Source organism: Simochromis diagramma, unplaced genomic scaffold (assembly GCF_900408965.1).
Source record: "Simochromis diagramma unplaced genomic scaffold, fSimDia1.1 OVJJ01000171.1, whole genome shotgun sequence".
Taxonomy (NCBI): domain Eukaryota; kingdom Metazoa; phylum Chordata; class Actinopteri; order Cichliformes; family Cichlidae; genus Simochromis; species Simochromis diagramma.
The window spans coordinates 368,332-396,089 of NW_024387222.1; the positions used below are offsets into that span (position 1 = coordinate 368,332).

The window sequence follows — 27,758 nt, forward strand, 5'->3', positions numbered from 1 at the left end:
CAAAGATACGAAAACACAGTGCGTGTGTATGTGCGTGTGTGTGTGTGTGTGTGTCAAACTGGACTGTGGTAGGAAGAAATCCAACGCTTCATGTTTGAACAGTCCGAGTGGAAGATCATTAGCCAAACTTCATCCACGCTGCATTTCTACTGTTGTTTAAATCATCACTTTTAAAGTGACAAAATCTGTGCATCATTATCATTAAAACAATGAAACATTTCTCTCTGTTATTAGATCACTTTTTAATTTTCTGTTTGCATTATACATCATGTATCGTTTATATAGTGTATAATGTTGTAGCAGTCTGTATTTCTAAGAGATGCCAAAAAGGCACCTCTGCATCTGTTATTGGTTACAATTATGTAACTGCAGTGATATCATGTTTCCTGTTGCTAACTACCTTACTGATACTGCCAGGAATCTTGGAGTTTTCATGGATAGTTCCTTCAAACTTGACAAACAGGTCTCTACTGTGGTAAAAACTAGCTTTCATCAACTACGCCTAATCTCTAAGGCTAAACCCTACATACCACACAAAGATATGGAGAAACTCATTCATGCTTTCATTACGTCAAGACTGGACTATTGTAACTCACTCTACTTGGGTCTACAATCTTCTCTTCTGCAGCGTCTGCAGCTGGTCCAGAATGCTGCAGCACGTCTCTTGACCGGCATTAGAAAGTTTGACTCTATCACCCCTGTTCTGAAAAATTTACACTGGCTTCCTATCAAATATCGAATTGATTTTAAAATTCTATTGTTTACTTATAAAATTCTAAACAATATGGCACCTGACTACTTAGCTGATCTCCTCTGTCTGTACAGCCCTCAGAGAGCACTAAGATCATCGGGCCAACTGCTCTTGGTGCAACCTAGGTCTCTGCTGAAGACCAGAGGAGACCGTGCCTTTGCCGTTGCTGCACCCAGGCTATGGAATACTCTCCCTCTTCATATTCCATTCAGTCTTTTAAATCACGTTTAAAAACGTATTTGTTTGATCTGGCATTTAAGGCGAATTAGGGTAATTTACATCTGGCTCTGTATTTAGATTATGTAATTATCTTATATTTTATATATTTGTAATTTATATTTTATTGTGATTTTATTTGTACTGCGATTTTACTGGAAAGCACTTTGGTGTACTTCGGTCTTAAAAATGTGCTATATAAATAAATTTTGATTGATTGATTGATTGATTCTTGAATATTGCATTAGTTGACTTCATATTTTAAATCTTTATACACGTGTCTTTGCCCTTTTTGGTTTAAGGTAAGAAATATGCCCAAACAAAACAAGCAGTAACACTTAACAACGTGATTCACAGCTTATAACCTGATAGGTCAAGACTGTTATGATTATTGCCGCAACAACTAATAAATAACTACCCGCCAAATTATGTGTTGAGATGGTAAATACATAATTAAATTTGGATGTCTTTAGAGGACTACTAGTGTGCACTTAGCACTTGTTCATAACTAACTATTCAATAGTTCACACATTAAAATATTAAATATTTAGTTTAGGGCGGTTTCACATTTTAGAAACATCAGCTAAAATCTCATCCTAATCCTAAAATAATCACAATTATAAAATGGTGAGTGTATCCAGATTTTCATTCTACAAGAGTGAATAGTTGGAAACAATAATCTGACACATTTCCTCTAAACCCCCCCCCTTGGAATGAGTCGGAAATTTTAAATGCTGCAAGTTCCTCATATGTTCACACCATCCATGATTCATGTGGAAACTGCATAAATCTTATTCACTGTGAGTCAGTAATTCTTTTTTGTCATATAAGATGTCATTGAACTTTTATATCAATCTGAAGCCAAAACTTGTAATCAGATGACTACCCTCCTCCCCAAAAAACAACCCAAAACATTACATCTCATCACCAGTCAATGGACTTACAGGCTTGTCAATGGTGAAAGAGCTCCACAGGGGCATCAGGGCTTTGTGGCTATAGGCGCTGATGAATCCCTCCTGGTAGAGGATGCAATAACTTTGGTCAGGTTGCAGCATCCGGGGTCGACCAAAAAGCGCGTGCTTCTTTTCTGCAGCGGATGCTGAAAAAGAAATGAAGAATAATTGTCTTCATGATGTCCGCACCAGTAAGAGCATTTTCATTAAGATTGTGTTTTTATGCTTTTCCAGTCAGTTAGGGGTCAAATCAGAATTTAAATTAAAGAGCTTGGTAAGAAAAGCTCCTGGACTTCTTTAAGCCCTTTACATTTTCAAGAAACACCCGGTCCAGGAGCTTTTCTTACCAAGCTCCTTAGACTATGATGACCCGGGTGACCGAGAACCTTCACAGGCAGCATTGAGATGCAGGGGAATTTAACAAGGCAGAAAATGTGGAGGCATGCAAGCAAAACATGCCAATGTGATTAGTTTGATCAGATCTCCCTTTGAAAAAAATTGTCATGTAAATCAAAAATCCAGAAAAAAAAAGATGTTTAAAGTAGAGAAGAGAATCGTGGAGTCGGGAGCGAGTAGAAATGTCTCACCCTCCTCTGCACTCAGATTCAGTCGTTTGTTGATATCAGCTTCATCCTGAGGGAAGACAACATTTTCCTTTAGTCTAACCTGTAATGCTGCTACACTTTTTTCTACTTTGACATGATTGGAAGGTGAAACAAAGATTCAAAGATAGTAGTGGTAAAGGGATTGGTTCTTATATAATGTGTTCCTGCTCTGACCACTCAAAGCACTTTACACAATTCGTACATTCGCACAAGCACTTTTTTTCTACCCTGTTTCTAAGTGTTTCTAATATCTAAGGATATTTGCAGACTGGGCTCAAAGCACCAGCCTTCCAGTTGGTGACCTGCTCTACCATCTGAGCTACAGCTACCGCGAATATCAGTACACTGAGCCGCTGGCAGTTACAAATCGCAGCCCTTAGACATTGTTAATATCTTTGTGATGGACGTGTCGATCTGCTGATAAGCCAGGCTCTGATCTTTCGTCTTCAGCTTGTTCAGAATGCTGCAGCCCGACTCTTGACGGCCACATAAGTCTTTAAATGGATCAGCTCCTTCGTACCTCTCTGATCTTTTAACAAAAAATACTCCAAGTACAACGCCCAGGTCAGCTGATTAATTGCTTGTGGTTGTTCTGAGAAGCAGACTGAAACAGAGGAGAACGGACCTTTTGCTAAACTTTGGAGCAGTCTGCCTCTTCAAAGCAGGATCTCTCCAACACTTGACATTTTTAAATCCTGTCTGAAAACACATCTTTACCCGGTGACTAGAGCTGCCTTGCCACCCAAACTTGAAGAGCACGACTATGTTGTCATTGCTGGTTTCTTGTAAAACCCGAAGATTTTTCCACCATATGACTGCTGAGCTTCCATTTCTTACTTTTTCCAAACATTTGTCATACCTCTTTCAAAACAGTAGTAGCTTTTAGTTGTGGTAAGCTATTATTTTTTAAATGTGCGCTGCAGATGCTTAGTCAGCAGCATTGAGGTTTCAGCTGGTGAGAGAGTCCAGCAAGACTTCTAGTTTGAGCACTGATCCAGAAATCCTCCCTTTAGTCACAGCAGACGGTTATTTGAATCTCACCAACTAACTTGGTGGATGATTTGGCACCTCAGAGGAAGTGAAACAGAATTTTACTTTCAGTGGTTCAAGGTTTGGTTGTGGGAACTTTCACTATTTTCAACAAACCATGCAGACCAAATCAAGTACATTGGTGACTAGTTGGATATTGGTCATAGAAAACAGATTGAGTTTTTTTTTTTTTTTTAAAAAGAATAAATCACTTCCACCAAAACCACAACAACACATCAAAGATTGAATTCATGGTAACTTCATAGCATCTCAGAAACAAGACTTGTAGACTGATGGCAGTAATCTAGACCTCGGACAGGATTCAGTGGTAGGCATAATAGAAAATAGAAAAACACAGATTTCCATTCAGATAAAAGTATTTCTAAAAGTTGGCCATATATCATGCTTTAGGGGCTGTGGTGCAGCAAGTTTGACTCTAATAATTTGTGAATAACAGATTTGAAATACAAGGAAATTGTAGATGCATCACAGTAGCCCTAAAAAGGCTGGTGGCTTCTACAACAGGATAATGCCTTTATATCCACCAAAGGTGAGAACCCGTTCAGAACGTTTCTCCAGAAGTCTGGATGCTTTTTCCCGTCTTGTGTTCCCCAACTGCATGAAAGTGCATTGCTAAAAAAGCAGACAGCTGATCTGTGAACGATTATTGCTTTGACTGTTACCATGGAAGTTTGCTTTCATCCTGTCTTGAGCTGCAGTCTGTATTTCTTGTCATATTTTTGAAAATGTTAGGATGCTTTCCACAGATTTAATTCCCACAGAATAATAATGATCATATCATTTTATATATATGCTTTTGAGTGACAGTGATGTACCCACCACCTCACCACAGGAGCATCCCAGGTTGTCTTCAGGGTTTAGGCTGACCAGTGGACACTGAGCGGGCTCACTTTGTTCAGCGGGGTGCACTGGTGTGTAGTAGGGCTGCTGCAATACGTGATTCATGCTGCCGTGAGTTCCATTATTGCTGGAAGGAGAAACCTCGAGGACATCTGCATTAAACAAACATGAATTTATTTTTGTGCCCCTGATGACGGCTGTTTGAGTACCAGATGGGTGCAATTAGTCAGTCTGTTCTCCTTGTCAGGGCAACAAATATTCAAATCTCAACAAAGCTGCTCTCACGTCATATTTACAGACAAGGCCACATGTTTTATTCCCACATGCATTGCTTAATCAATGGTGTTGTGAGGTGCTGTGGTTTAACCCAAACCACAATCTTTTCCTAACCCTAATAGTTTTAAAGGGTTAAACCTAACCTGGGTGTGAAAGTGAGACTAGAAAACACACTGAAGCATGGTGCACAACACACTTCTGACTGGGACTACTGGAACTGATGTTGTTACCACCTGTTCAACATCCAAACAGACTTATTATCCTGTCTCTCAGAAGCCAATATGCCTGCGGCCAAAGGATCAGTGTCTGCCGTGTAACCGTTAAATTACAAGCATCAACATTTAGCTGTTGTGCTACTGGATGTTAACTGGCACTAATTAATAACTCTTCACTTGATTGATGCTTTTAAAGATTCCATACGGGAGACTTTGAATATTACCAGAGCAGCAGACGTGTTGTCATTCAAATTCATGTTGAATTACCATAATCATTATCTTTACTTATATCTTTAATTATAGGATTAAAGATACGATTTTCTTACAGTAACAAAAAAAAAAAAAAAAATCACCAAAGAAACTAATACACAAAAACCATAATACTGTGTGTTAACTGCGCTAAATCAGCTAAATTTAAGAATTCATAGCCCTGGATTTTGGAAGCATAAACTTCACATTCTTATAAGATGTACTGTAGTAAAATGCAGGAATGAATAACAGCAAGCTGAACAAGGTCCCAGTCTGCATGATCTTTTGTTTCCTGCACATTCAGGAGGGGGGATGACTGTCGTTTATGCTTATGGGATGAATGACAATTTAGAGTACCCCGCATTCTTGGAGTCCCTGGGTGGTGAGCTTGATGGTGCCCCACCTGGGGGACCCTGTCCTCCTCCTGGGAGACTCAATGCTCATGTAGGCTCTGATAGTGAGACCTGCAGGGATGTGATTGGGAGCCTGCTAGATGTGAACCTGAGCAGTGTCCTGTTACTGGACTTCTGTGCAAACCACAGTTTGTCCACAACAAACACCATGTTCAAACATAAGGGCGTCCATAAGCGCACGTGGCACCAGGACACCCTAGGCTGCAGGTCGATGATCGAGTTTGTAATTGTATCAACACATCTGTGGCCACTGATGATGCTCAGGTGAAGAGAGGGGCTGAGCTGTCAACTGATTACCACCTGGTGTGTGTTGGATCAGGTGGTGGGGGATGATGAGCGACAGATCTGGCACACCTAAAAGTATGGTGAGTAAAAGTTGTTGACTTAAACATCGTCGGGCGGTAGAAGGAATACTCCATGGTGGAAGCAGAGTCTGGAAACGAGCAACTCATGAGGTCACTGAGGCAGGTAAACAACTCAATGGTGGCAGAGCCCCTGGGCTGGATGAGGTTAACCCTGAGTTCCTGAAGGCTCTGGATGTTGTTGGGCTGTCTACAATGTTGCATGGAGATCAGCAGCGGTACCTTTCGAGTGGCAGAGTGTGCTCCAACTACAGGGGGATCACACTCCTTCCCAGAGAAAGTCTATTGCTGGAAAGGAGAGTCATCCATTAGCTGAACTTCAGGAAGAACGATGCGGTTTTCGTCCCAGTGACAGAACAGTAGATCAGCCACTATTATATAGATCATTATATCTTATATTATTATATAGAGAGTCCTATAGCATTTTGTGGCACTGCAACAGCACTAAACGTTCTGTGTACAAAAATGGTTTGTCTACAAATTTCAGCTGATTTTACTCTTTGTGAAATCAGCTGAAACTCTTTTCAACTATTTAGGGTTTTGCTGCAGCCCAGATTGCTCTAATTTATTTATTTTTATTATTATTTATATGCAGTTGTTATGAGTGTCTTATGTTCAGCAGATTTTGAGTGGATACGGTCGAGTGGTGTACAGTGGTGATGGTTTGCGGAGGGGAAAATACTCACCACACATTAGATTGTAAAGTTCAGTATTGGAGAAAGGCTCAATCTCTTTTTCCTTCTGAAACTTGGGGCCGTAACTGATAAACATGGCCTACAATAGAGATTAAGAAAGTGAGTGTTGTTACTGGGAAAATGTTTTTCCAATTTAGAAACACAGAACAGAGTAATAGCTTACATGCATGCTCTCAAAGTCATTGTCATAGCCGTGGTTACCACCAGAGCAGAATGTGAGAGAGCCTGGATCCCTATGAGGAAAGAAGAGTTTGCCAGTTGTAATCAATCATATAGGTTTCTGAATATAGGCCTAAATGATTACTGAGTCCCATGAAGCGATAAAGGGGCAAAATTACACCCCACTAGAGTTTAGCTCAAGTGCCAGGATATTATTGTCATGATCCTGGGTCCCTTTGACCCAGCGTTTTGTGTTTTCTCTTCTTGCAATTTTGGTTCTGTTCTTTCTCTGTTTAGTGTTACTCTGTTCTGCCCGTGTGTTCCTGTATCTAGTCCGCGTTTCTTAGTTTGTGTCCTTTCATGTGTAAGTTCCTGTTTTATTGTGAAGGTCTGCGTCTTATGTGAGTGTTTCAGTTTGCCTCCCTAGTCTCGTCACGTTAATCACTCCCAGCTGTGTTCCCCACCTGTGTGTAATCTCCCTGTGTTCTCTGAGTGTATTTAAGTTGTGTCTTCTGTCATAGTCGTTGCTGGTTCGTCTGTGTTGTTTCCCCGGACCTCCCTGCATCTTCGTTTCTGGTTTGTTTTGTTAGTTTTACCCAGTTTAGGTTTTCCTGTTTGTATTTTCTTTTGTTAAATAAATACTCATCTGCACCAGAGCTGCCGCATTTTGGGTCCTATCTCCAATTCCACACGTCTGCCACCGCAGTCGTGACAATTATGCCTTACAAGAGTGTACCAGAAACCTTTAGAGAGTATGACTTCATGTCCATTAAATGGGGAAAAACATTTATACCCTTCTGGAAGAAATTAAACTGAGGGAAACTGTGTTTGACACACTATAAAAGTCTGAAACCCATAGAACAAGCACTTTGTGTCTGGCTAACATTATGAATCCCTGTACTCTAAAGCACTTGGCTACAACCGTAACAGAGAATGTCTAAGACTGTAGCACCATAAATACCTCTCAAACAGCCATTTAGTGTCAACCAGGATGCTGACATCTTCAATGCGACGACTGTTGGCAAAGTGAAGGCGCTTTGGTAGGTTCGCCTTCAGGTACGGCTTGATTTTTTGGTCTGGCTTCTTACACTGAAATCATGAAAGACACTCATTCGTAATCCAATCCTGGAACATTTTTGTTGCATACAGACGTGGACAAAATTGTTGGTACCCTTCGGTCAATGAAAGAAAAACTAACAATGGTCACAGAAATAACTTTAATCTGACAAAAGTGATAATAAATGAGAATTCTATAAATCCTAACCAATGAAAGTCAGACATTGCTTTTCAACCAAGCTTCAAATGAATTATTTTTAAAAAATGCATGAAACAGGCCTGGACAAAAATGATGGTACACACAACATGAGACTTCTGCACCTCTCAGCAGGTATTTTGGACCACTCCTCATGTGCAAACTGCTCCAGCTGTTTCTGGTTTAAAGGGCACCTTCCAAAGATGCTCAATAGTATTAAGGTGAGGGCTCAGAGAAGGCCACTTTTAAATGGTCCAGTGTTTCCCTCTTAGCCATTCTTGGGTGTTTTTAGCTGTGTTTTGGGTCATTGTCCTGTTGTAAGACCTGCGACTGAGACCAAGCTTTCTGACACTGGCCAGCACATTTCTCTCTAGAATCCCTTGATAGTCTTGAGACTTCATTGTACCTGCACAGATCCAAGACACCCTGTGCCAGATGCAGCAAAGCAGCCCCAGAACATAACCGAGCCTCCCCCGTGTTTCACAGTTGGGACAGTGTTCTTTTCTTCATATGCTTCATTTTTCCGTCTGTGAACATGGAGCTAATGTGCCTTTGCAAAAAGTCCCATTTTTGTCTCATCTGTCCACAGGACATTCTCCCAGAAGCTTTGTGGCTTGTCAACATGTAGTTTTGCATATTCCAGTCTGGCTTTTTTATGATTTGTTTTCAACAATGGTGTCCTCCTTGGTCGTCTCCCACTTTGGCTCAAACAACGACGGATGGTGCGATCTGACACTGATGTTCCTTGAGCATGAAGTTCAGCTTGGATCTCTTTAGAAGTCTTTCTGGGCTCTTTTGTTACCCTTTGGATTATCCGTCTCATTGATTTGTCATCTATTTTCCTCCCGTGCAGTCACATCCAGGGAGGTTAGCTACAGTCCCATGGATCTTAACTTTCTGAATAACATGTGCAGCTGTAGTCACAGGAACATCTAGCTGCTTGGAGATGGTCTTATAGCCTTTACCTTTAACATGCTTGTCTATGATTTTCTTCCTAATCTCCTGAGACGACTCTTTCCTTTGCTTCCTCTGGTCCCTGTTGAGTGTGGCACTCACCATGTCAACAAACAACACAGTGACTACCTGGAGTCATATGTATATGTCCACTGACTGATTACAAGATTGTAGACACCTGTGATGCTTTGGATTAACATGTCCCTTTGGTCACATCATTTTCTTTCTTTCCTAGGGGTACCGTCATTTTTGTCCAGGCCTGTTTCATGCATTTATTTATTTTTAATATTTCAGTTGAAGCATGGTTGAAAAGCAATGCCTGACTTTCATTGCTTAGGATTCATAGAATTTTTATTTATCGTTACTTTTGTCAGATTGAAGTTATTTCTATTTGACCATTGTGAGTTTTTCTTTCATTGACCAAAGGGTACCAACAATTTTGTCCACGTCTGTATCTTGTTGTTTTATATGTTGTAATTGCCAATATGTTACAATCCTTTTAAATGCCCCTATCTTTCATATAAAACTAAACTCTCAAGAATAAAGAATTTGATAACATACAGAGGGGGAATCCCCTGATCCCCTGCTGATTTTGTAAGTTTTCTCACTTAAAAGAAAAGATTTTTCTTTCTAACGGAGAGTGACAAAATATCAGAACAGTCCATTGTCTCTGCCCCGCCCTCCCCCCACAAAAAAACAAGAAAGAAGTGACATAAAAATTGAGTGAAATAAGTATTGGCTTGCCTATAATCCAGCCAGAATTCTGGCTTCCATTAATTAGCTGTGTCAATCACTTACAGCTACTTCAACTCTCAACTTGACTACAAATAACTACATATAACTCTCGACTTGTTATATGTAACACATTTCTCCAGGGAATCAGTTTCTTCCTTTCCAACATCATGTTTCTCACATCCTTTGACCAAAGATATGTCAAAGGATGCAAGGGACGAGATTGTAAGCCTGCACAAAAATGGAATGAATGGGCTCTAAGACCATTAAGAAAAGGTTTTGTGAGAGGGTAACAACACTTGGTGTTAAGTTTTAAGAAATGGAAGAAATATAAAATGACTATCAACGGATGTTGTGTCATATACTGTAAAACCTTAACCACGAAGATGAATCGTAGATGGGTGTTCCAGCACGACAGCGACCCAAAAATACCACCAAGGTAACAAAGAAGTGGGTCAAGAAAAAACTACCATAAAAGACAGTCCATTTCAGCAGGGATCAATAATTATTTTCCTCACGGTACATTTTGGTAAGAAATTTAAAAAAAATACTCACAGTCATATTAGCAACAAGTCCAGCAGAGTCCCCTGTTGAAAGGGAAACATTTATGTCATTGCTGAAAGTTCAAAGCCAAGGCACGGCAATTAAATCGTGTTTCGTTTAAAATTCAAATTTAAATGGCATGTTGAAAGAATTGTTTGTTAGTGAGATATCACAAATAGCTTTGTAATCGACAGATTTGTTCTTTTTTCAGTCAGCATTGTGTCCCAACACAACTACAGAGTCTTAGAGAGACACAACTCGTCTGTGCAGGAGTGGAAACATATTGTATGATTCTTTATCCTTTTGGCATCGTTGCCTCTTTTTCAATGTCTGTCTTTTAGCAAAGCTCTGAGAGCATCTACATCTACAATGTTGTGTGATGCATTTTCAATAGAAACTAAAAATCAAGTCATCATAATCTTCCAAATTTAAGAACTAAAAACAAGCATTTCATCAAGAGTAAATCAGATATGTTGGGTCAGCCATGGACAGGTGAAACTAACTGATAGACAGCCAAGCCTTTTGTGCTTGATGCATCAGGCATCAAGCCTTACTGTCTCTGAAACAGCCATGCCCTGATGTTGTACTGATATGGCTGCAACCCAAGAACATTGAAGTATGACCAGGTTCAAACACAAAAGAGACCTAGGTAATCTCGCAGATTTCACATGCTTTAGGAACCATATAGTTGCTCACAACGTCAAAAAGCTGGTGAAACCTATCATCAACGACTCACCCCACCTCCTCATTCTTTGTGTGATCAAAGACAAGCAGCAGAGCACTTTGTTGTTGCATTTACTTACACGGTGCGTCTTTGCTCTTGGCTCTGATGCGTCCAATGGGACCCTCAGTTACCACATACATGCTGGTATCGCCCACGAGTTCCTTCATTGTTTCCTTTCTTTCACAGCTTGTTTCCTCCATACCTGCAGCAACATTCAGCTGTTACATTACAGCCTTAATTTCTTCAGTGGAACTAAAAACAAACAAAAACTTTGGAATGCTTTATTCCTTATGTGGAATACTCATGAACCATTATGATCCCGTTCTAGATGGTGGTAGTGTTACTGCATTATCAATGTACAATTGCTGGAACGTGTGTTTGCTTTTATTTCCTATGTAGTGGTAAGATTCCAGTGAAGAGATTCCACAAAGATAAAGTAAGATCAAAGTGGATAAAGGCAGGTGAAGACGATGCCTTCTTACTTCCCAGTACTGTTTTAAATGCTCTGGTCTTTGTAGCCATGTTGGACTTTCCCAAAAATAAAATTTGCTTATTAAATCATTATAAAATTTATGAGGCAAGCCAAGGATTGTTGTAAAGCTACATGCATGGTAAAAAAGAGCACATGTAAACATTTCTATTGACACTGATTTCTTTGAACACATGTGACAGACGTGTTTTCAGAGCCACATCACTCTGAGTGCTTTGTTACCATGATCAGCCACAATAATGATGTTGAGACAGCGGTGTAGATTAATTTGCTTCAGTCCATTCATGAGCTGACCAATGATCTTATCCACACCCTGGAGTGATGTAATAATCTGGAGAAAGCAAATTAAATGTTCAAATAAATATGACACAAATGATGTTGTTGTACTTTAAACCTGTCACGCAGGAATTATGACAACCTGTCTGAGAATTTTTATTCATCTTTAGGAATGAAAATAGGAATAAAAACGAGAAAATCCCGATTGAGGTTGTCATAATTCCTGCATGACAGGGTTAAATAACAGTGAAACACATCATACATCTATAGTAACATTAAACGGCCAGTGGGTGGCATGGTATGGAGTGACTCATCAGTGTCCAATGTAGTGGTTTATGTGCATGTGTGCCATCAACACTGACACAAATACAAGGAAACAGCCTTTGAATAGCTGTAACTGTAGTGACCACTATGCCTGAAAGGGTTAAATTACTGAAAACAAAGTAATACGAGAGTGGAAGAAAAGTATCCATGACCGAGCAATGACGAACTTCGTTAGAAAAAAGTAATCTAAATCTTGGCCATTGATGTGTTTTCCTTGTTTCTATTTCAAGCCGTCCTTCCAAGAGGAACACTATAAATTGTCTACTGTGTCGTTCCTTTTTCACTTATCATTAATGAGTGAAAGCATGAATCACTTCTTCACACGTGAGTCTCGTGCTTCTCAGGCATTTCCCCATCAGCGAGTCACTCACTCACTCAGCCAGTAAAGCTGGTTGATTCCCTTTTAAAATCTGCATGTTGATTTTATTTTGTTATTGAAACCAACCACGTACACATCTAAAGATTACAACTATTTGAAATGAAATTCAGGTAGAACTCTGCTGAGCGTTATCTCCAGACCCAACACACATTCCCTAAAAAATATGCTTTTTCTTTCATAATTTGTCTGCATGGCCAAATCCTGTGACTGATCCACTAAATCCATATTTTTGATGCTATTGTCATCAGTTGTCTAGCCCGTTCCCAAAAGTCACCACGTGGATGTATACGCGATCCATTAAGGTCTCCCAAAAGCCTGACTTGACAGATGCAATTTTAATTGTTTAATTAGAAGTGTCATAAATATTTATGGAGATTTATGAGCCTCATCAGTGGACTTTAGAGTTTTCTTATTATGCTCACTTATCTGTGATCATTGACTGCAGGGTGTTTTACTGGTGTGGATAATGCACGAGTAGTTTCAACATGAGGATCTTGTTTCAGCACTGGGCCAGAGGGGCTACAACAGAATAACATCTGCACATCGCTCTCGCATTTCCAGCCGGTGCCAGAAAGGCGGCATAGGTCAGCTTTCTCTGTGCTACTTAAACATGTTACAATTATTCATTTAATCATTGTCCCATGGGCTTTATCAGAACTTCCGCAATATTTAGCAATGACCAACGTCAGTCACCAATATAATGAGCTTCTGTTTTGTTTCATGAACCAAAAGAGCAGAGCAGCTCTCCCTTCGTCTCTTTCTTATCTAAAAGAGTTGAGTGACCTTACCCCTCCACTCACAGGACCGTAGCTGTGTCCAGATTTATCCGGCTCCTCCAGATACAGCGTAAAGAAATCCGGCCTGGCGGGAAAGAGTTGTTTTACTTAGAATCGAGTCAAAGCAAACATAGTTCACATTTATATATTTTTTATCTTCCTTTTGTGAAGTCTTTGTTTTGAAAAAAAAATAAGCAACCTTTTATTAGCCGGCAGCTGCAGCCACTTCAGCACAGTGAATACTCTTTCTTCAAACGGCACGGTACTAAAAGAATAAAAACAAATAGAAAGTAGAAGGTCAGTGTAAAAATAGTGATATTGATGTTTTTCTACAGAGAGCGCTAACAGTAGTGATCATCACGGCTGTGTATATTCCACCACTGTAAACGCAGAACAGTCCCTCCTGCTGAACACCTTTAACGAACAGCCACCCTGGCTGATGCACAATTTTGAAAAACATGCCCGTATCACTGTGAAGTTGACTATCCAAGTTTCCAAATATTTTAATTTCACGAACGTGCTTACAACATTACCAGTGAGCTTTAGCACTTTTGAAACTAGTCATGTGTACGTCTGCATCATCAGTGCGTTGACTGCACTGACGCTGGTGGCAGTAACACGTAAGAGGTTTCATTAGTCAGATACTGCAGTTCGCCTCCCATCGGTCTGTTGGTTTTATTAAGTCTTGTTTTTACTCACTGTTTTGGTTTAGTATGTGCTTAGTGAGGTCTTGGTTAAAATACACCTGTTTGCAATAGTAACTGAAAAATTATTTATTGGGAATGATGCCTCCTTCTTACTAAGTCAGTAATATATTAGGGAGATGAAGCATAAGAGGCTTGAATCAAGCGTAGTGGAAAATCACTTTGTTTGTCACTGCTGTGCTTTGATTATCACTGAAACCTGGCTTCACCTGGGAATACCCGATGCTAGCATGCAGCTAACAGAACGCACTCTGCTCTGCTGGGACAGGACCAAGGACCCCAGTAAGAGCAGAGTGGGGGCTCTGTATTTACGTGCATGAAAGCTGGTGCACAAATGGGACAATTATGGACAGGCACTGCTGTGCAACCTCGAGTGCATGTCGGTAAGATGCCGGACTATTTTTCTACAGAGAGAGCTAACAGTAGTGATCATCACGGCTGTGTATATTCCACCAATGTAAACACAGAACAGTCTGGATCATGTTTACTCCAACATTAAACATGCATATAGAGCCATACCCCTCCCCCACCTCAGCCAGTCCGACCACCTCTCACTCCTCTCCCCATCCTACACCCCCCTTAGATGCAGTGCCTGTCCAGCAACAACATACGGGAGTTATGGCAGGAAATACAAGACATCATAAACTACAGAGGCTGTTCTGTGAAAACAGAAAACCTGACTGCACCACTGGTGGAGGAGATAAACTGCCTCAAGGCCCGCTTTGAAACACCACAACAGCAGCCCTCATCTCCTCCAGCCCTGCTCCCATCCTCATCCTCACCTGGTTCCTGCACCGCTCCATTCACTGTAACACGATGTCAGACGTGTGCTCCTAGCAGTGAACCCCAGGAAGGCTGCCGGTCCAGACGGAGTACCTGGCAAGGTGCTGAGAGCATGCGCACACCAGCTCACCCTCATCTTCATCCTCATCTTCAACCTCTCACTGGATCAGGCAGCCATCCCATCCTGTCTAAAATCAGCCACAATCATCCCAGTGCCGAAGACGTCTCCCATCACAGCCTGAACGATTACCGCCCTGTGGCCCTCACGACGGTAATCATGAAATGCTTCGAGAGACTAGTCCTTCAGCACATCACGCATTACCTCCCACCCAGACCTTAACCCTCAACCGCTCAAACAGATCCACAGAAGACGCCGTCACCCTCCACTCTGTGCTGAGCAACCTGTAGCAGCAGCAAAGCTACGTCCAAATGCTCTTTGTGGACTACAGCTCAGCCTTCAATACAATCATACCGGACATCCTCATCACCAAACTGGTCACTCTTGGCCTCCCTCCTCCCACATGTGCCTGGATAAAGGACTTTTTCACCCACAACAATCACATCATCGAGTTTGCGGATGACAGCATGGTAGTTGGACTCATCTCAAAGGGAGACGAGGCCGACTACAGAGAGGAAGTCCTGACGTTGGCAGCCTGGTGTTCAGAAAACAACCTGGCTCTGAACACTAAGAGAACCAAAGAGGTCATCGTCACCTCCGGGAGGCACAGCACTGACTGACACTAACCTGCTGCTGACCTTCTACCACTCGTCCACTGAGAGCCTGCTGACATACTGCATCGCTCTATGGTACGGCAGCTGCACTAAGGCAGACAGGGTGAGGCTTCAGAGTGTAGTCAAGGCAGCATAGAAGATCTTTGGCTGCCCTCCCGCCTCCCTGATGGGCATTTATTCCTTGCTCTGCCTCAGCAGAGTAGCACACATCATTGAGGACAGCTCCCACACTGGTTTTGACCTGTTAAACTTGCGCTACAGGTGCATCAGCACAGAGACTCAAATACTCAAGAACAGTTTCTTTCCAAAAGCCATAACCACCCTGAACCCACACATGCACTGATGACACAGTTTCACCCCCTAATCCAAGGACTTCCCTCTATACACAGACTATACAAACTACCATCACCACTCTGCAATATTTAATTTACCTGCCAAAACCCACACTGTAAACATATAATACTGTTTTTCCCCTGATATTTGTATCGTTGATATTGGATTGGGACTGTTCATATGTATAAAGTACTGCAGAACTGTGCAGCCCGCCCCTTTTCTTCTCCCACATGTCTGCACTGAGTAGAAGATGCTCTGAATCTCATTGTACATGTGTATAGTGACAATAAAAGACATTCTATTCTATTCTATGCTATTCTATTCTAATCATGGATTGATGTGAAAGAATGGGGGAATGGTGGTTGCTGTGTGAACCACCATTTCCCACACCGTGACAAAAAAAGGCTTCAATGTGGCGATAATCGTCATCCAGAGTGTTGAAAATAGCGGGAAAACATTTCACATGTGATGTTTAACTTAGAGCATGGGCCAATCAGCTCTGACGCCATCTGTTCTCTGTAGCCAAAGTCTCCCAGCCAACCATCCCACGCAGTGATAAAGTACATCGTCCTGCTTGAGTGTTTATGACAATAGTTACTTTGATAAGAGCTCGTGCAACATATCGGAATATTTCCAACACACTGCACATTTACTGATGTTGCTTCATGGACTCCAGTATGCGATTTGGCTCAAAGATCAACTCCCAGGGTTAAATAACCAGACTACATAAAAGCCCAATTATGAATTCACTGTTAAGTTACTGTAAAATACCGAGTGCAACCAGCATGGTGCTGCTGTTTTGATTGGCAGATTTTCCATGGCTTTTAAATCAAACAGTGGGACCTGATGCAATATGATTTAGCTCTGACGTGGTGCGAGCAAGAGAGATGGGATCACAGTGTAAGACGAGTTACTGCTACTATATTTCTACACAGTTTAAATGTATTTTTTCAGTTGCCTAAGTCTTATTTTCATTAACCTACTAAGGTATCATTTTGTATTGGCTTCATATACTTAAGTTACTGCACGGTCAAAAGGGGTGGCACACCGATTGTCCATGAAATGATCCATTGGGAGTCACAATAGGCCACTGAGGGAGGTTAAAGAGGAGGCGGAACAGCAAAGTGTTTGACATTCAGCTGCTGTTTCTGGAGTAGCGGATGAAAAGTAGACGGGAATTTTTTACACAGCAAACTTTGAATATCTGTGTCTCAGGGATTTTGTTAACTACTCTCCAGGGGGATGCGAGGCTCTCATGCATCATTCAGTTCTAAAGTGATTTTTTTAACTAGAAACGATGGTCTCACCCGTCATAAGGTACGTAGATGTCAGGAAAACTGTCGGCGATTTTCACATCCGATCCAGGCCAGAAGAAAGTCCCAGACTTCAGTCCGTGGGACTTTGCTGTGTGCCAAATCTCCAAAAACAAAGAAGACGTATGAGCTTGACTGAAACATGCTCAACGCTGATTCTGAAGTTTCTTTTTAACAACGTTTATAAGAGTTGATATTATTGTTATTAAAGTTACTTGCAGTGTCTTTCTACAAGATGCAATGTTTCTACGCTGCTGCACTGACATTAAATGAATGTGCTCTGTGTCCATTTTCAGAAGCAGCATGTCAAAGTAGAAAGTGGAATCTTTATTATCAGAACAATGTTAACCATCTTAAACCAGCAGCACCAACAGAGCCATACAAGCTTCTTCCATATTATACAACTGCCGCATGCAGCAATGCAGAGCAGGAATGTGCAAGTGCCCGGGGACTTTTCCTTAGGTGAAACTGTCAGAAGCAAAAAAGCCCAAAACAAAACAAAACAATCCAAAACCAAAAACTTTATTTGGCATTTTTGCATTCGATTACACTGACAGAAATGATCTCAACCTGTGAGATGTTCTCTCTCATCTTATTTGCTTTAAAAGGTCACCTTCCCCTTAACGTTTAATTTTTTAATGTAATTTAAATGTAATTTGACCAAAGGTCGCTCAGTTTGTGTGTGTAAATCAAGACTCACAGGTTGTCCAAGGTACCAGTCGGGGTTATTTTTCTCTGGACTGGACAGGGAGAAGGTGGCATCGAACACCGGGTCATACATGGTATTGTCAATCAGACCATTTGACTCTGGGTAGAGACCCTGAGGGAGGAGGAAAAGGAAGGAAGTGAGGAGATAATTAATAATTCAGTTTAACTGAATATATCAATCTTGTATGAAAGCATCCTGCAGGACACTTGAGCATTCTTTGTTTCGTAACAGAGAGCAGTAATCCTTAAGTCTGGGTCATGTGTCTTCATACCACAAGTATGTGCTTTGTATGGACCATGAAAGGAAACTTCTAGTGCGTGGGAGTCGGGATTCCCTTACGTGATTTCTAAGAAGATGAACAAGCTTGTTTTGAAAGGGAACTCCTTGTAATAGTTTCAGCAAGAACTGGGTGTGTTTTATCATGTGAGATATGGATCAGGCACGATGAACTATCCGTGTTCTGTTGTCTACTGTCCTGACTTGTTTGCTGCATCGCGAGAGCTTCAGCAGCAGGCTGGAGCAGAAATCCCAGTGACCTTTATCTGGAATCTGAGAGATGAAAACTCCAGGCTGATGGATATTCTCGAGATCTGGAAAATCTGGTCATGCCTGCTATCTCTTGTAACTTTCCTCTCCTTAACGTCAAGTATAATCGTAATAAATGCTTCTATATTTCAGAGAGAATATAGTTTTATTACTATATTCTAGTGATGAACTGGCACTTAAGAAACTCCAACTCGAACTTGAACATGTTTCTTAAACTACACACTATTCTGAGTCAGTACAGAATGCTTTATTACCACAACAGATCACTGTGACTGTTTTATTCATTTATTAGGTTGAAGGTGTCACAAAGTTGTTTTTATTTTCCCAGCGCCAAGTCACCAAAATCTGCAACTGACCGGGAAGAATGACCCAGATTTGATCCAGAACTTTGTGGTTCTTCCTTTGTTGATGCTCCCGAGCTTTCACAGAAATTGACCCAGTAAAGTTTTTGAGTAATATTGCATAAAAATGACACCAGAACAAGAAATATTGAGGAATAACACGGTGTAGTACAACGCTGGGGAGGGTGTGTGTGGACATGCTCAGGCAGACGTAAATGTGCAGGGTGTGTAAAAAGGAGCCATACACGGTGGTGTTCGTTCGTCACACTTAAATGTTTCAGATCATTTAAGACCCCAGAACAACATCCAAAGAACTAAAATAGCAAATGGACTGGTTCTTGTGCTTTATACTTGTAATTCATTCACCAATCACACCACACCACTATCTAACAGTCGTACTCCGATGGGTGCATCAGAGAGCAACATGGGGTTAGTATCTTGCTTTGGCATGCAGACTGGGATCGAACCACTGACCTTCTGGTTAGCGGCCTGCTCTACCACCTGAGATACAGCCGTCAATGTCTCTGTTAAGGTTAGTGAGGACCTCACCATAAGAAAGAGACTGAGCAAAAATAGGCAGCATGGCCGACTTCTAAGACAAAAACCACTGCTGAGCCAAAGGAACAAAGGCTCGTCTCAGTTTTGCCCCAAGATTTTTGTAAAAATGCTCTCTGGATGGACAAGATAGAAGTATAACTTTTGGAACCCTTCAATTTAGAAAAGGAACATCATACCAACAGTAAAATGCAGTGGTGGCAAGGACCCAAATGCAGGACTTGGAGATGACTCAAACTCAAACACAGCTTTTATTTCTGTGAAGGTTCTCAGTCATCCAGGTCATCGTAGTCAAAGGAGCTTGCAAAGAAAAGCGTCTGGACTTCTTTAAGTTACTTGAAGACGTTTCACCTCTCATCCGAGAAGCTTCTTCAGTTCTACTGTCAAATGGTGGGGGAGTCCCAGATTTAAACCCAGTGGGTTTAAACTACTTAAAGAAGTCCAGACGCTTTTCTTTGCAAGCTCCTTTGACCACAGCTTTGATTGCTGAAACTCCAGAGCTCAGGGAATACAAAACTTAGGCATGAACTGAAACCAAATATCACAGAGACCAGGAAACGCTAGAAAACACTTAGACTCTGGGGGCAGACGTGAAGACAGAAGACAGAGAACAGACAAACTGGCACATGACCAGGGACACAGCTGAATTGAATTACAACAATTCAGCCAGCCTTCCTCCACAGCTGTAAAAGAGTCGCTGCCAGGTATCGTAAACGCTTGATTGCAGTTGTTGCTGCTAAGCGTGGCCCAACCAGTTATTAGGTTTAGGGGACAAACTCTTTTCCACTCAGGGCCTTTAATAATAAACATCTTTATTTAAAATCTGCATTTTGTGTTCATGCACGTTATCTACGTCTAACAAACACAAAGATCAAGTTTGTTTACTGTAAAAAAGACGTATTAATGTATGCAGCAGTGTGAGTGCTGTGCGTCTGTACCGTAACAATGGAGTAGTGATTGGGAAAAGTCTTTGTGGGAAATGCGGACTGCATGAATGGAGCTGAAGTTCCACACCTTCCTGTGAATAAATAAGGAATGGTGCCAAATTAATTCCTCCATGTGACTTCCTTTTAATATGACCATGTGAGTCATTGCCCTGCCTGCAGGCTGAATAACTTCATTAAGCATAAGATGCAACCCTGAACACACACTTTATATTTGATAAGCAGGAAATTCAGTGGAAGCTGCCTTTGTGTGAAAGCGTTTAAATATTTATCTCTTTTGATAATATAACTGGGCATGTTTCATCTTGAAGCTTTGATTTCTTATGAATGATGATGTTAGCTTTCAATTTGTCGTCAAACAGCCCAAAGGCAGCCTAAAGGCAGGCAATTTATAGACACACGTTTCTTACAATAAACAGACATGTAAGAGGTTTTGTTCATGCATGAGGGTAAGCATGTTTCTTTAAAAACAGAAGGTTGACACTGACTGAGTTTATCCAGGACAGGGATGAGTGCACTCCATGTCTGCAGATACTCTGCCCTGAGGCCATCCAAAGACACAAGGAGCAGCGGCTGCTTAAAGCTGTGAGGAGAGAAAACAACCATCAAACGTAGCAGAAACTCTGAAACATTAAATACTGACATAAACATACCAAGCTGGATAAAAATTGGCTGATTTATGAGTAGGAATACTTTTGTGTGTCCACCACAGATCAGATCATTTCACTCTGCTCACAGCCAAAGTGTCTACACACCTTTATAGCTATGCTAGCTTGTGTTGGTTAGCTTGATACTCCCTATCATCCAAAGATTGTAGCTACTTTTACTTTTCTAAATGCAATCTGCGATTATAAGAAATAGCAAGGCCTCATTTAAAATAATAAGAATAATTATAATCGTTGAAAGGCTATGTTACAAATACAGCTGTTTGGAAAGCATGCATGGAGTTGCTCATCAAAGATAATTTCAATCAGTTTTCAATCAATCTTCAGTTTATTGCATTTCCAAAGGGATTATAATATATTTGGTATAAATTCTTACCCTGCGGGACACGTGGGGGTTGACAGGTCATCGCACGTATCTTCAACCCACTGTTTCTCTCCTGCAGCGAGACCATAATGTTTATGTCACCAGTGACATCTGATGGTACGGGACTTTTGAATACACTTCCTAACGTCTGTATAAGCTGGCAGAATAAGTGCACGTAGGGTTCTAGAGATGTAATGAGAGAAAATTCCTTCTAAATACTGCTAAATGTTTTCCTTAGATAAATATCTGTGGGTTAGGGTTTAAACTAGAAAGCAATTGTTTACAAGAAAAAGCTACAGAACTGGGTCAGCTTTAATGTGCTGTATATACCCCTGCTTTCAAACTCTTACACCACTCCAGTTAAGAGGTCCTTAAGATGAACCACGTATACAGAGGGGTTTACACTGCAGGAGCCACTCGTACCCTAAGAGGAAATTCTAACAATAATCCAGTTTTAGAAATCGCCTTCTCTCATCAAGCTTCTCTGTTTATTCAAAGTAAGATCTACAAGTGTTTCGCATGGCTAAACAGGTCTCCTGAAACTGTTACTGGCTTTTACAGATTTCTTTTGTGTCTGCACCCTGTGCGATGTCCCTGCAGCCTCACCGTGGCAGACGTGTTTGTAGTTGGTGCAGCAGTCTCCAGCAGAAAGACAGTCATCTGAACAGTGGCACCTGCTCTGCGTCAGCCTCTTCTCGCCACAGCGCACGTTTGTGCATTCCCACTGCTCAGCTGAAGGAAACGGTCATGGAGTTAAGTACAGAAGTACACTCAGTTCAGCTGGTGAGCAGTGAAGGACGTGTAAGTAAATGGCCTGCATTTGCATAGCGCTTTTCTAGTCCCTAAGGACCCCAAAGCGCTTCACACTACATCCACCCATTCACACACACATTCACACACTGGTGATGGCAGCTACATTGTAGCCACAGCCACCCTGACAGAGGCGAGGCTGCCAGACACTGGCGCCACCGGGCCCTCTGACCACCACCAGTAGGCAAACATGGGGTTAGTATCTTGCCCAAGGATATTTGGCAGCCAGGAGGCAGCCTGGGATCGAACCACCGACCTTCTGATTAGTGGCTGACCTGCTCTGCCACCTGAGCTACAGCCAAGTCACAAACAAAGTCTCACTAGGAGCAGTGCAGATGTCATAGTAGTCAAAGCAGCAGCTGTTGGCGGCGACGCAGTTTTCATCACATCTGCAGCCAGGTTTCTCGTTGTCAAAAGGCTCATAACATCTATTCCTGCAGGATGTGAGGGGCGTGACTGCAACAGAGACAAAACAGGAGCGGAGAGTTAGTCGATTAATGAAGATGAAAAGAGACATTTAAGGAAACAAAGAGAGCTGCAAAACAAAACAACTGATAAGCTGAACTTTATAAAGGAGAAAACGTTATTTTCTTCTTCTTCATTCAAAACAAACTGAACATTTTCAGATCTTAAACTGGTGACTCATCATTACAAAAACAACCAAGGGAAGGATTTCCCATCATGGCTTTCTTGTCGTGGATTACTCAGACATATAATGAGTTCAATGTACTGAAGATTTTCCAACACAGTACGGGAAGAACATCTGTCTACATGTAAGTAATCTGTAATCTGTCCTGAGAGCAATGACACTCTGGATCTAATAAGCACTGTGAAGTGCCTCAGCAGTACTCATCTATGCAGTCATGAAATAACTGAGTCCCACCTTAAATTAGCGGCTGAGGCTGCATAACCACAGTGAAAATGGATGAGACAGGAGCCAGGCAAATTCCACCAAAGCAAATGAAACGTGGTGTCTTCTCGGGTTAGTTACAGTTTACACAAAATATGCGAAATAAACTAGCCGATCATGAAATGGAATCTGTTTTATTTACGTAATATTGTTATGTTGTCACGGCTTCATTTCACAGACATCGTTGGAAATGTTGTGCATTTCTACCGAGCCTGAAAGTCAACATAGCCTGAACTCTTGTAGGTACGTTTTCTTGTAATTTCTTCAAGTATCTTCAGGAATCGTTCTCCAGGCTTCATGAGAAACATCCAAAGCAGATGCTGGCTGCCTTTGGTTGTGTTGTGTCAGGATGATCGGGACTCACGACCCTTAGTGTTGCACTGTGTCTCTATTCTACTGAAGCATGCTTTTACTGTTTGAGATCATGGTGAAAAATAAAAATGATCGCAATCAGGCTCTTCCCAGATTGTACTGCATGGTGGATCAAGGGTGGGTATCCATTTGTAATTTCATGAATTTTGAGCCCGACATCGCTGCAGCCCAGACCCTGCCAGAGCTTCCACCATGTTTTACAGATGGCTGTTCTCATCTGGTTTCCAACATATTAACAGCACTTTGAACAGCAAAGCAAAGAGTGTTTTCCCCTCATTGTTTGCTCAGATGTCTGAAAGTCTGTGTTTTGCATCTTTTTTAATTACTTGCTGACTGGAGGATGTAGCCTCATGAATCAGAGCGCACCTGGTTCTGAAACACATGTTGATTAATGGGAAGAAAAAAACATTTCATGTGAAATTTCAGACAAGTCGATGCTAGGTTTTCACAGCACAGTGACGCCTATATGGTAGACAGTTCTTACTTTGCACGCAGTTCTGGCCTTTAAATCTGGGAATACACCGGCAACACTTCTTCACGTCCTCCAGGATTACGATAAGTAATGTTTGCAAATATAACAGCTTCTTTCTTGAAATTTGACGCCTTACATCAGGTGATTATAACCTCAATACACTGAGATGTTAGCATTAATAATCCCCACCCTGTCATCCAATGGACGTGAGATCTCAATGTGACTCACATATTTTAATAGAGGGACTTATTTTTGCATAATTGGACCATTTTCCCTTCAGCTTCCAGATTGTCCTTCCAGTAAGTTTTCCATCTGTTCTTGTCTCTACTTGTTTCTTGCAAGTCTTGCTGATTTTCAAATGAGAAACTTGATTTCCTGATCATTTGAGTCAGTTTATTCACATGCTGATGAGTATTAAAGCTTGAAAAACAGTGAAACAGTCACATGCACCAGATCGGTCATGGATTTGGCCCACTGTTTTTCTTTAGACCTTTGGTTTTTTGCGAAGCTTTTGCTTTTTTCTGCATTTCTGTGGGATATGGAAATTGACATCAGGTGAGATATGAGATGAGATATACTCATGTGTCACATTGTCAGCTGTACAGTTTACTTGTGACACTAAATGTGATTTCTATTAGACATCAAGACAAAAACTTCCCACACAAGACAAATGGAAATAGTGCTGCTCTCTGCAGGGTAAGGGAAGCGTCCAGTGAAACTATTTGAGTGTTTTGGGTGTGTTCTTGGATTTTAGCCATGCTGGTATGCAACAATGCACATTTAATACAAAACAACCACAGTCCTATCAACCTGTGTGGTTCATTTGATACTCTTGCATTGTTTATTGTGAATTATGATCACTTTTGGAACACTAATGCATCCTCTAGTGCTTATAAAAGGCTGTGTATGTGTTTCCAGGCCCAGATCTATGATGCTGTTTCTGGTCGGCTGCTAGATGGTTTGAGCTCCTAGAGACATTTCTAGGTTTCTGGTTTCTACAGGCTTAAAAACAGCAGTGCCCCTGCTTCCCTGCTTATTCTGTTATGTAACCAAAAATCCGTTTCTGTGGGTGAAAAAGAATATTGGCTGGATTCACCACCGGTAACATTTCCCGGCAGCCAAGTCATTCGGAAAAGAAGTGTTACAATGTACAGACTAAAACTCTGACCCTGAGGAAACAGCCTGGTGCTTTTAATGGACGAGCACCTTCTCTGACAAAGGCACAGAACCGAGTGTAACATGGCTGACATTAGTCTTTAGGCTTCAGCATTTCTGTCTGTAAAGCTTTCAGCATTTCAACATTCAGACCAGAATGTTTGTTGACAGGTGAACACTTCAGTTCATCTTTCATCTTCGTTTCTAAAGCTTATTCGACCGTTAGAAGTACAATCGGGTACTATTCAATTCAATTTTATTTATATAGCGCCAAATCACAACAAAAGTCGCCTCAAGGCGCTTCATAAATGTCAAAGTTGCTCCACCCTTTAATAAATGTTCACTTGACCTTTAAGTAATTGAGATTTGTGGAAAAGACACAAAAGAAGTCACCGCCAGGTCTTCAGTGGTAAAAATGAACTTTAAACAGGAAAATTGTGAATTAATTCTGGTAAAAGCAAAAAATAACAACTTAATGAGTTGTGAGGAATAGAAATCCCTTTTTCATCCATAGGAAAACATTTGTAGGAGGACATTCTCCTTTTTAAAAGACGTTTTTAAAATGAGTGGAGGAAGTTAATTCTCTCTGACATGAGATGCTGATTTGGTGCCTGACTCACTCTGACGGTTCTAAATGAACCTAAATCATCAGCATACGCTGACCTGAGTCATGACGATGAAGCCATATGGGAAAATAATGCAATTTATTAAGAAAGTATTTGTTGTATATAAGTGTTTGAAGTTTCTGAGCCTGCAGAGACACGTTTGCGTGTTTGTGTGTGTGGCTGTTTGTGAATGTACCTTGGTTTTGACATCTCTGCAAATCCAGTCCGAGACCGAGTCCAAGGCCAAGGATTAGAGTCACAATCGACACAGCCAAGACACCAATCTGTGCGACACAAACGCAAACATGAAGCGAACCTAGCAACAAATCCTTTCTTATGAAGTCAAACACAACCAAAAGCACAGAACGGTCAGGCTCTATCGGTGAGTGGAAGCACGTTCTCCAGTTTGTTGTTGCCAAACGAGTTGTAAAATAAGCAGCAAAGGGTTTAATGACAGAAACGAGAGTGCAACAGAAACTTATACAGCTGCAGTTCACTGTGGTGTTTTTTTATTACCTTCTACTTACAAGATGCCACTGCAGTTTCTTCTTTATGACGGAAAAGTAGCAGTTTATTTTATAGGTGCTCTTATCAGCTGCATTTATTCAGTGCCTCAGAGCAACCAGTTTATAACATTAAATTGAGGAGACGTGCAGTTTTACAGACTATGGCTTCTGGACTGATTGTTGGAATAATTACCATCAATCAGACTTGTATTCATTATTTCTTATGTCAGTAGAACCACGCTGACTTTACACAGAGGTGTTTATCATCAGGGGAACAGCTGGATCTCATAATCGCCCATTCGACGCTTTCCAGGACGATACGTATGCGCAAATGTCTGGAAATTGCTGTAATCTTCTCGACAAACATGTGTGATAGCAACAAAACTGTTTGTAATTGTTCAGTTAGTCACGTATGAAGTTGTGACAGGTTTTTGGGTAGATGCCTGTTTAATGTAAGCTTTGGAAATGTTTAAATGTTGACACAGAGCAGAGCACATGTTTAAAATCAGGCTGATTGGAGGCCTGCTCGCTGGTGTTATTCCAGCCATTGGTAAGAATTCATTATCATAAACTTTCATTTACATTTTGAGTAAAAATGAAACAAAGGCCTTCAATGTGTCTCGTTAAATTCTCCAGTTACCACTTAATTAAAACAAAAATCTGTACTCACTATGATCTTCTTCTTGTTTCTCTTTGCTTCGCTTATCCAATCCATGGCTACTCGAATATGTCTCTTACTGCACGGAGACAGAGAGACGTCCGGCAGACGGACACAAAGAGACGCACGTTACTTTGTGCGGATAAAAGAAAGATATCTTTGCAGTGACCTCTGGACCAAGTGCAAGAACTGGGCAAGCAAATGATTGTCAGAATGAAAAGATAACCTCATGCGTTTTTCCTTTGTGGAGCCACAGCTGCTGCTCCTTCGCTCACATTTTAAAACTTATTGGAGTGCCTGCGAGGTACAAAGATAAAGCCACGGAGTAAAGATCAGAATCGAGATGCAAACCTTCAGTGTCAGGCCTTTTGATTTCTCTCGTTATCAATGATTGATAACAGCTTGAAACAATTTATTGGTTTATTGAATTAAAATTAATTACTACTTTTACAACTACAGCTGTCAATGGACTTTTAAAGACGTTTGTAATGATGTGAAATGCTGACTCACATTTCGCCGCCAGTTTTATCAAAGCACGTACCTGAGCGCACGCAAACCTTGAAACTTTTATTTTTTTGTGAAGTAATTTTCACAAAGTAAACATTTTCAATCCGAACATTGTCAGATAGGATTTCTTCCCATTTCTAACAGTGCATAACCTTTGCCTTTTAAGGCCTTTAAAATAAAACCAAAGCTCTTTCATTGAAATCTAAAACCAGTTCAACTAGTGACAAAAGAACACACGAGGCTTCTGCAGAAAGGTCAAATATAATGAGACGCATTACCATTGAAATGATCTCTAATCAAAGGAAAAGGAAGTTCTTTCACACAGTCTTGCTTTAACAATATTCTTCTTTTGTGGTGCCAAACGTCTCAGGTCATTATAGTTCTCGGGGCAGGAATTTCATTTAGATTTTTTATGTTTCATTTCCAGTGTGAAACAAAAGTGTTGGTGCCAACTTCTGACATGCATTAGAGCGGATGATCTGTTGTTCCAGGATCAACACCAACACGACGATATCAGATCGTGCCGTTAGAGCAGTCTTT

The 27,758-nt window shown here is 41.1% G+C and overlaps 1 protein-coding gene across 1 annotated transcript in view; it reads right to left on the reverse strand.

Moving 5' to 3' along the window:
- Positions 1–27,161, reverse strand: part of LOC120746558 (venom phosphodiesterase 1) — a 45,337-nt gene extending 18,176 nt beyond the window's left edge. The window contains exons 1-21 of the mRNA XM_040051979.1: positions 26,938–27,161; positions 26,724–26,790; positions 25,744–25,831; positions 22,355–22,489; positions 21,830–21,955; positions 21,236–21,296; positions 20,683–20,777; positions 20,189–20,268; positions 17,800–17,919; positions 17,094–17,203; positions 13,434–13,499; positions 13,247–13,319; positions 11,702–11,810; positions 11,069–11,191; positions 10,278–10,309; positions 7,746–7,873; positions 6,789–6,858; positions 6,617–6,704; positions 4,395–4,567; positions 2,508–2,553; positions 1,912–2,066 (exon numbers count right to left, since the gene is read on the reverse strand). Of these exons, the coding sequence (XP_039907913.1) occupies positions 1,912–2,066; positions 2,508–2,553; positions 4,395–4,567; positions 6,617–6,704; positions 6,789–6,858; positions 7,746–7,873; positions 10,278–10,309; positions 11,069–11,191; positions 11,702–11,810; positions 13,247–13,319; positions 13,434–13,499; positions 17,094–17,203; positions 17,800–17,919; positions 20,189–20,268; positions 20,683–20,777; positions 21,236–21,296; positions 21,830–21,955; positions 22,355–22,489; positions 25,744–25,831; positions 26,724–26,790; positions 26,938–26,942 (1,950 nt within the window). The 5' untranslated portion in view covers positions 26,943–27,161. The remainder of the gene's footprint in view (positions 1–1,911; positions 2,067–2,507; positions 2,554–4,394; positions 4,568–6,616; positions 6,705–6,788; positions 6,859–7,745; positions 7,874–10,277; positions 10,310–11,068; positions 11,192–11,701; positions 11,811–13,246; positions 13,320–13,433; positions 13,500–17,093; positions 17,204–17,799; positions 17,920–20,188; positions 20,269–20,682; positions 20,778–21,235; positions 21,297–21,829; positions 21,956–22,354; positions 22,490–25,743; positions 25,832–26,723; positions 26,791–26,937) is intronic.
- Between the last annotated feature and the right edge of the window lie 597 nt (positions 27,162–27,758).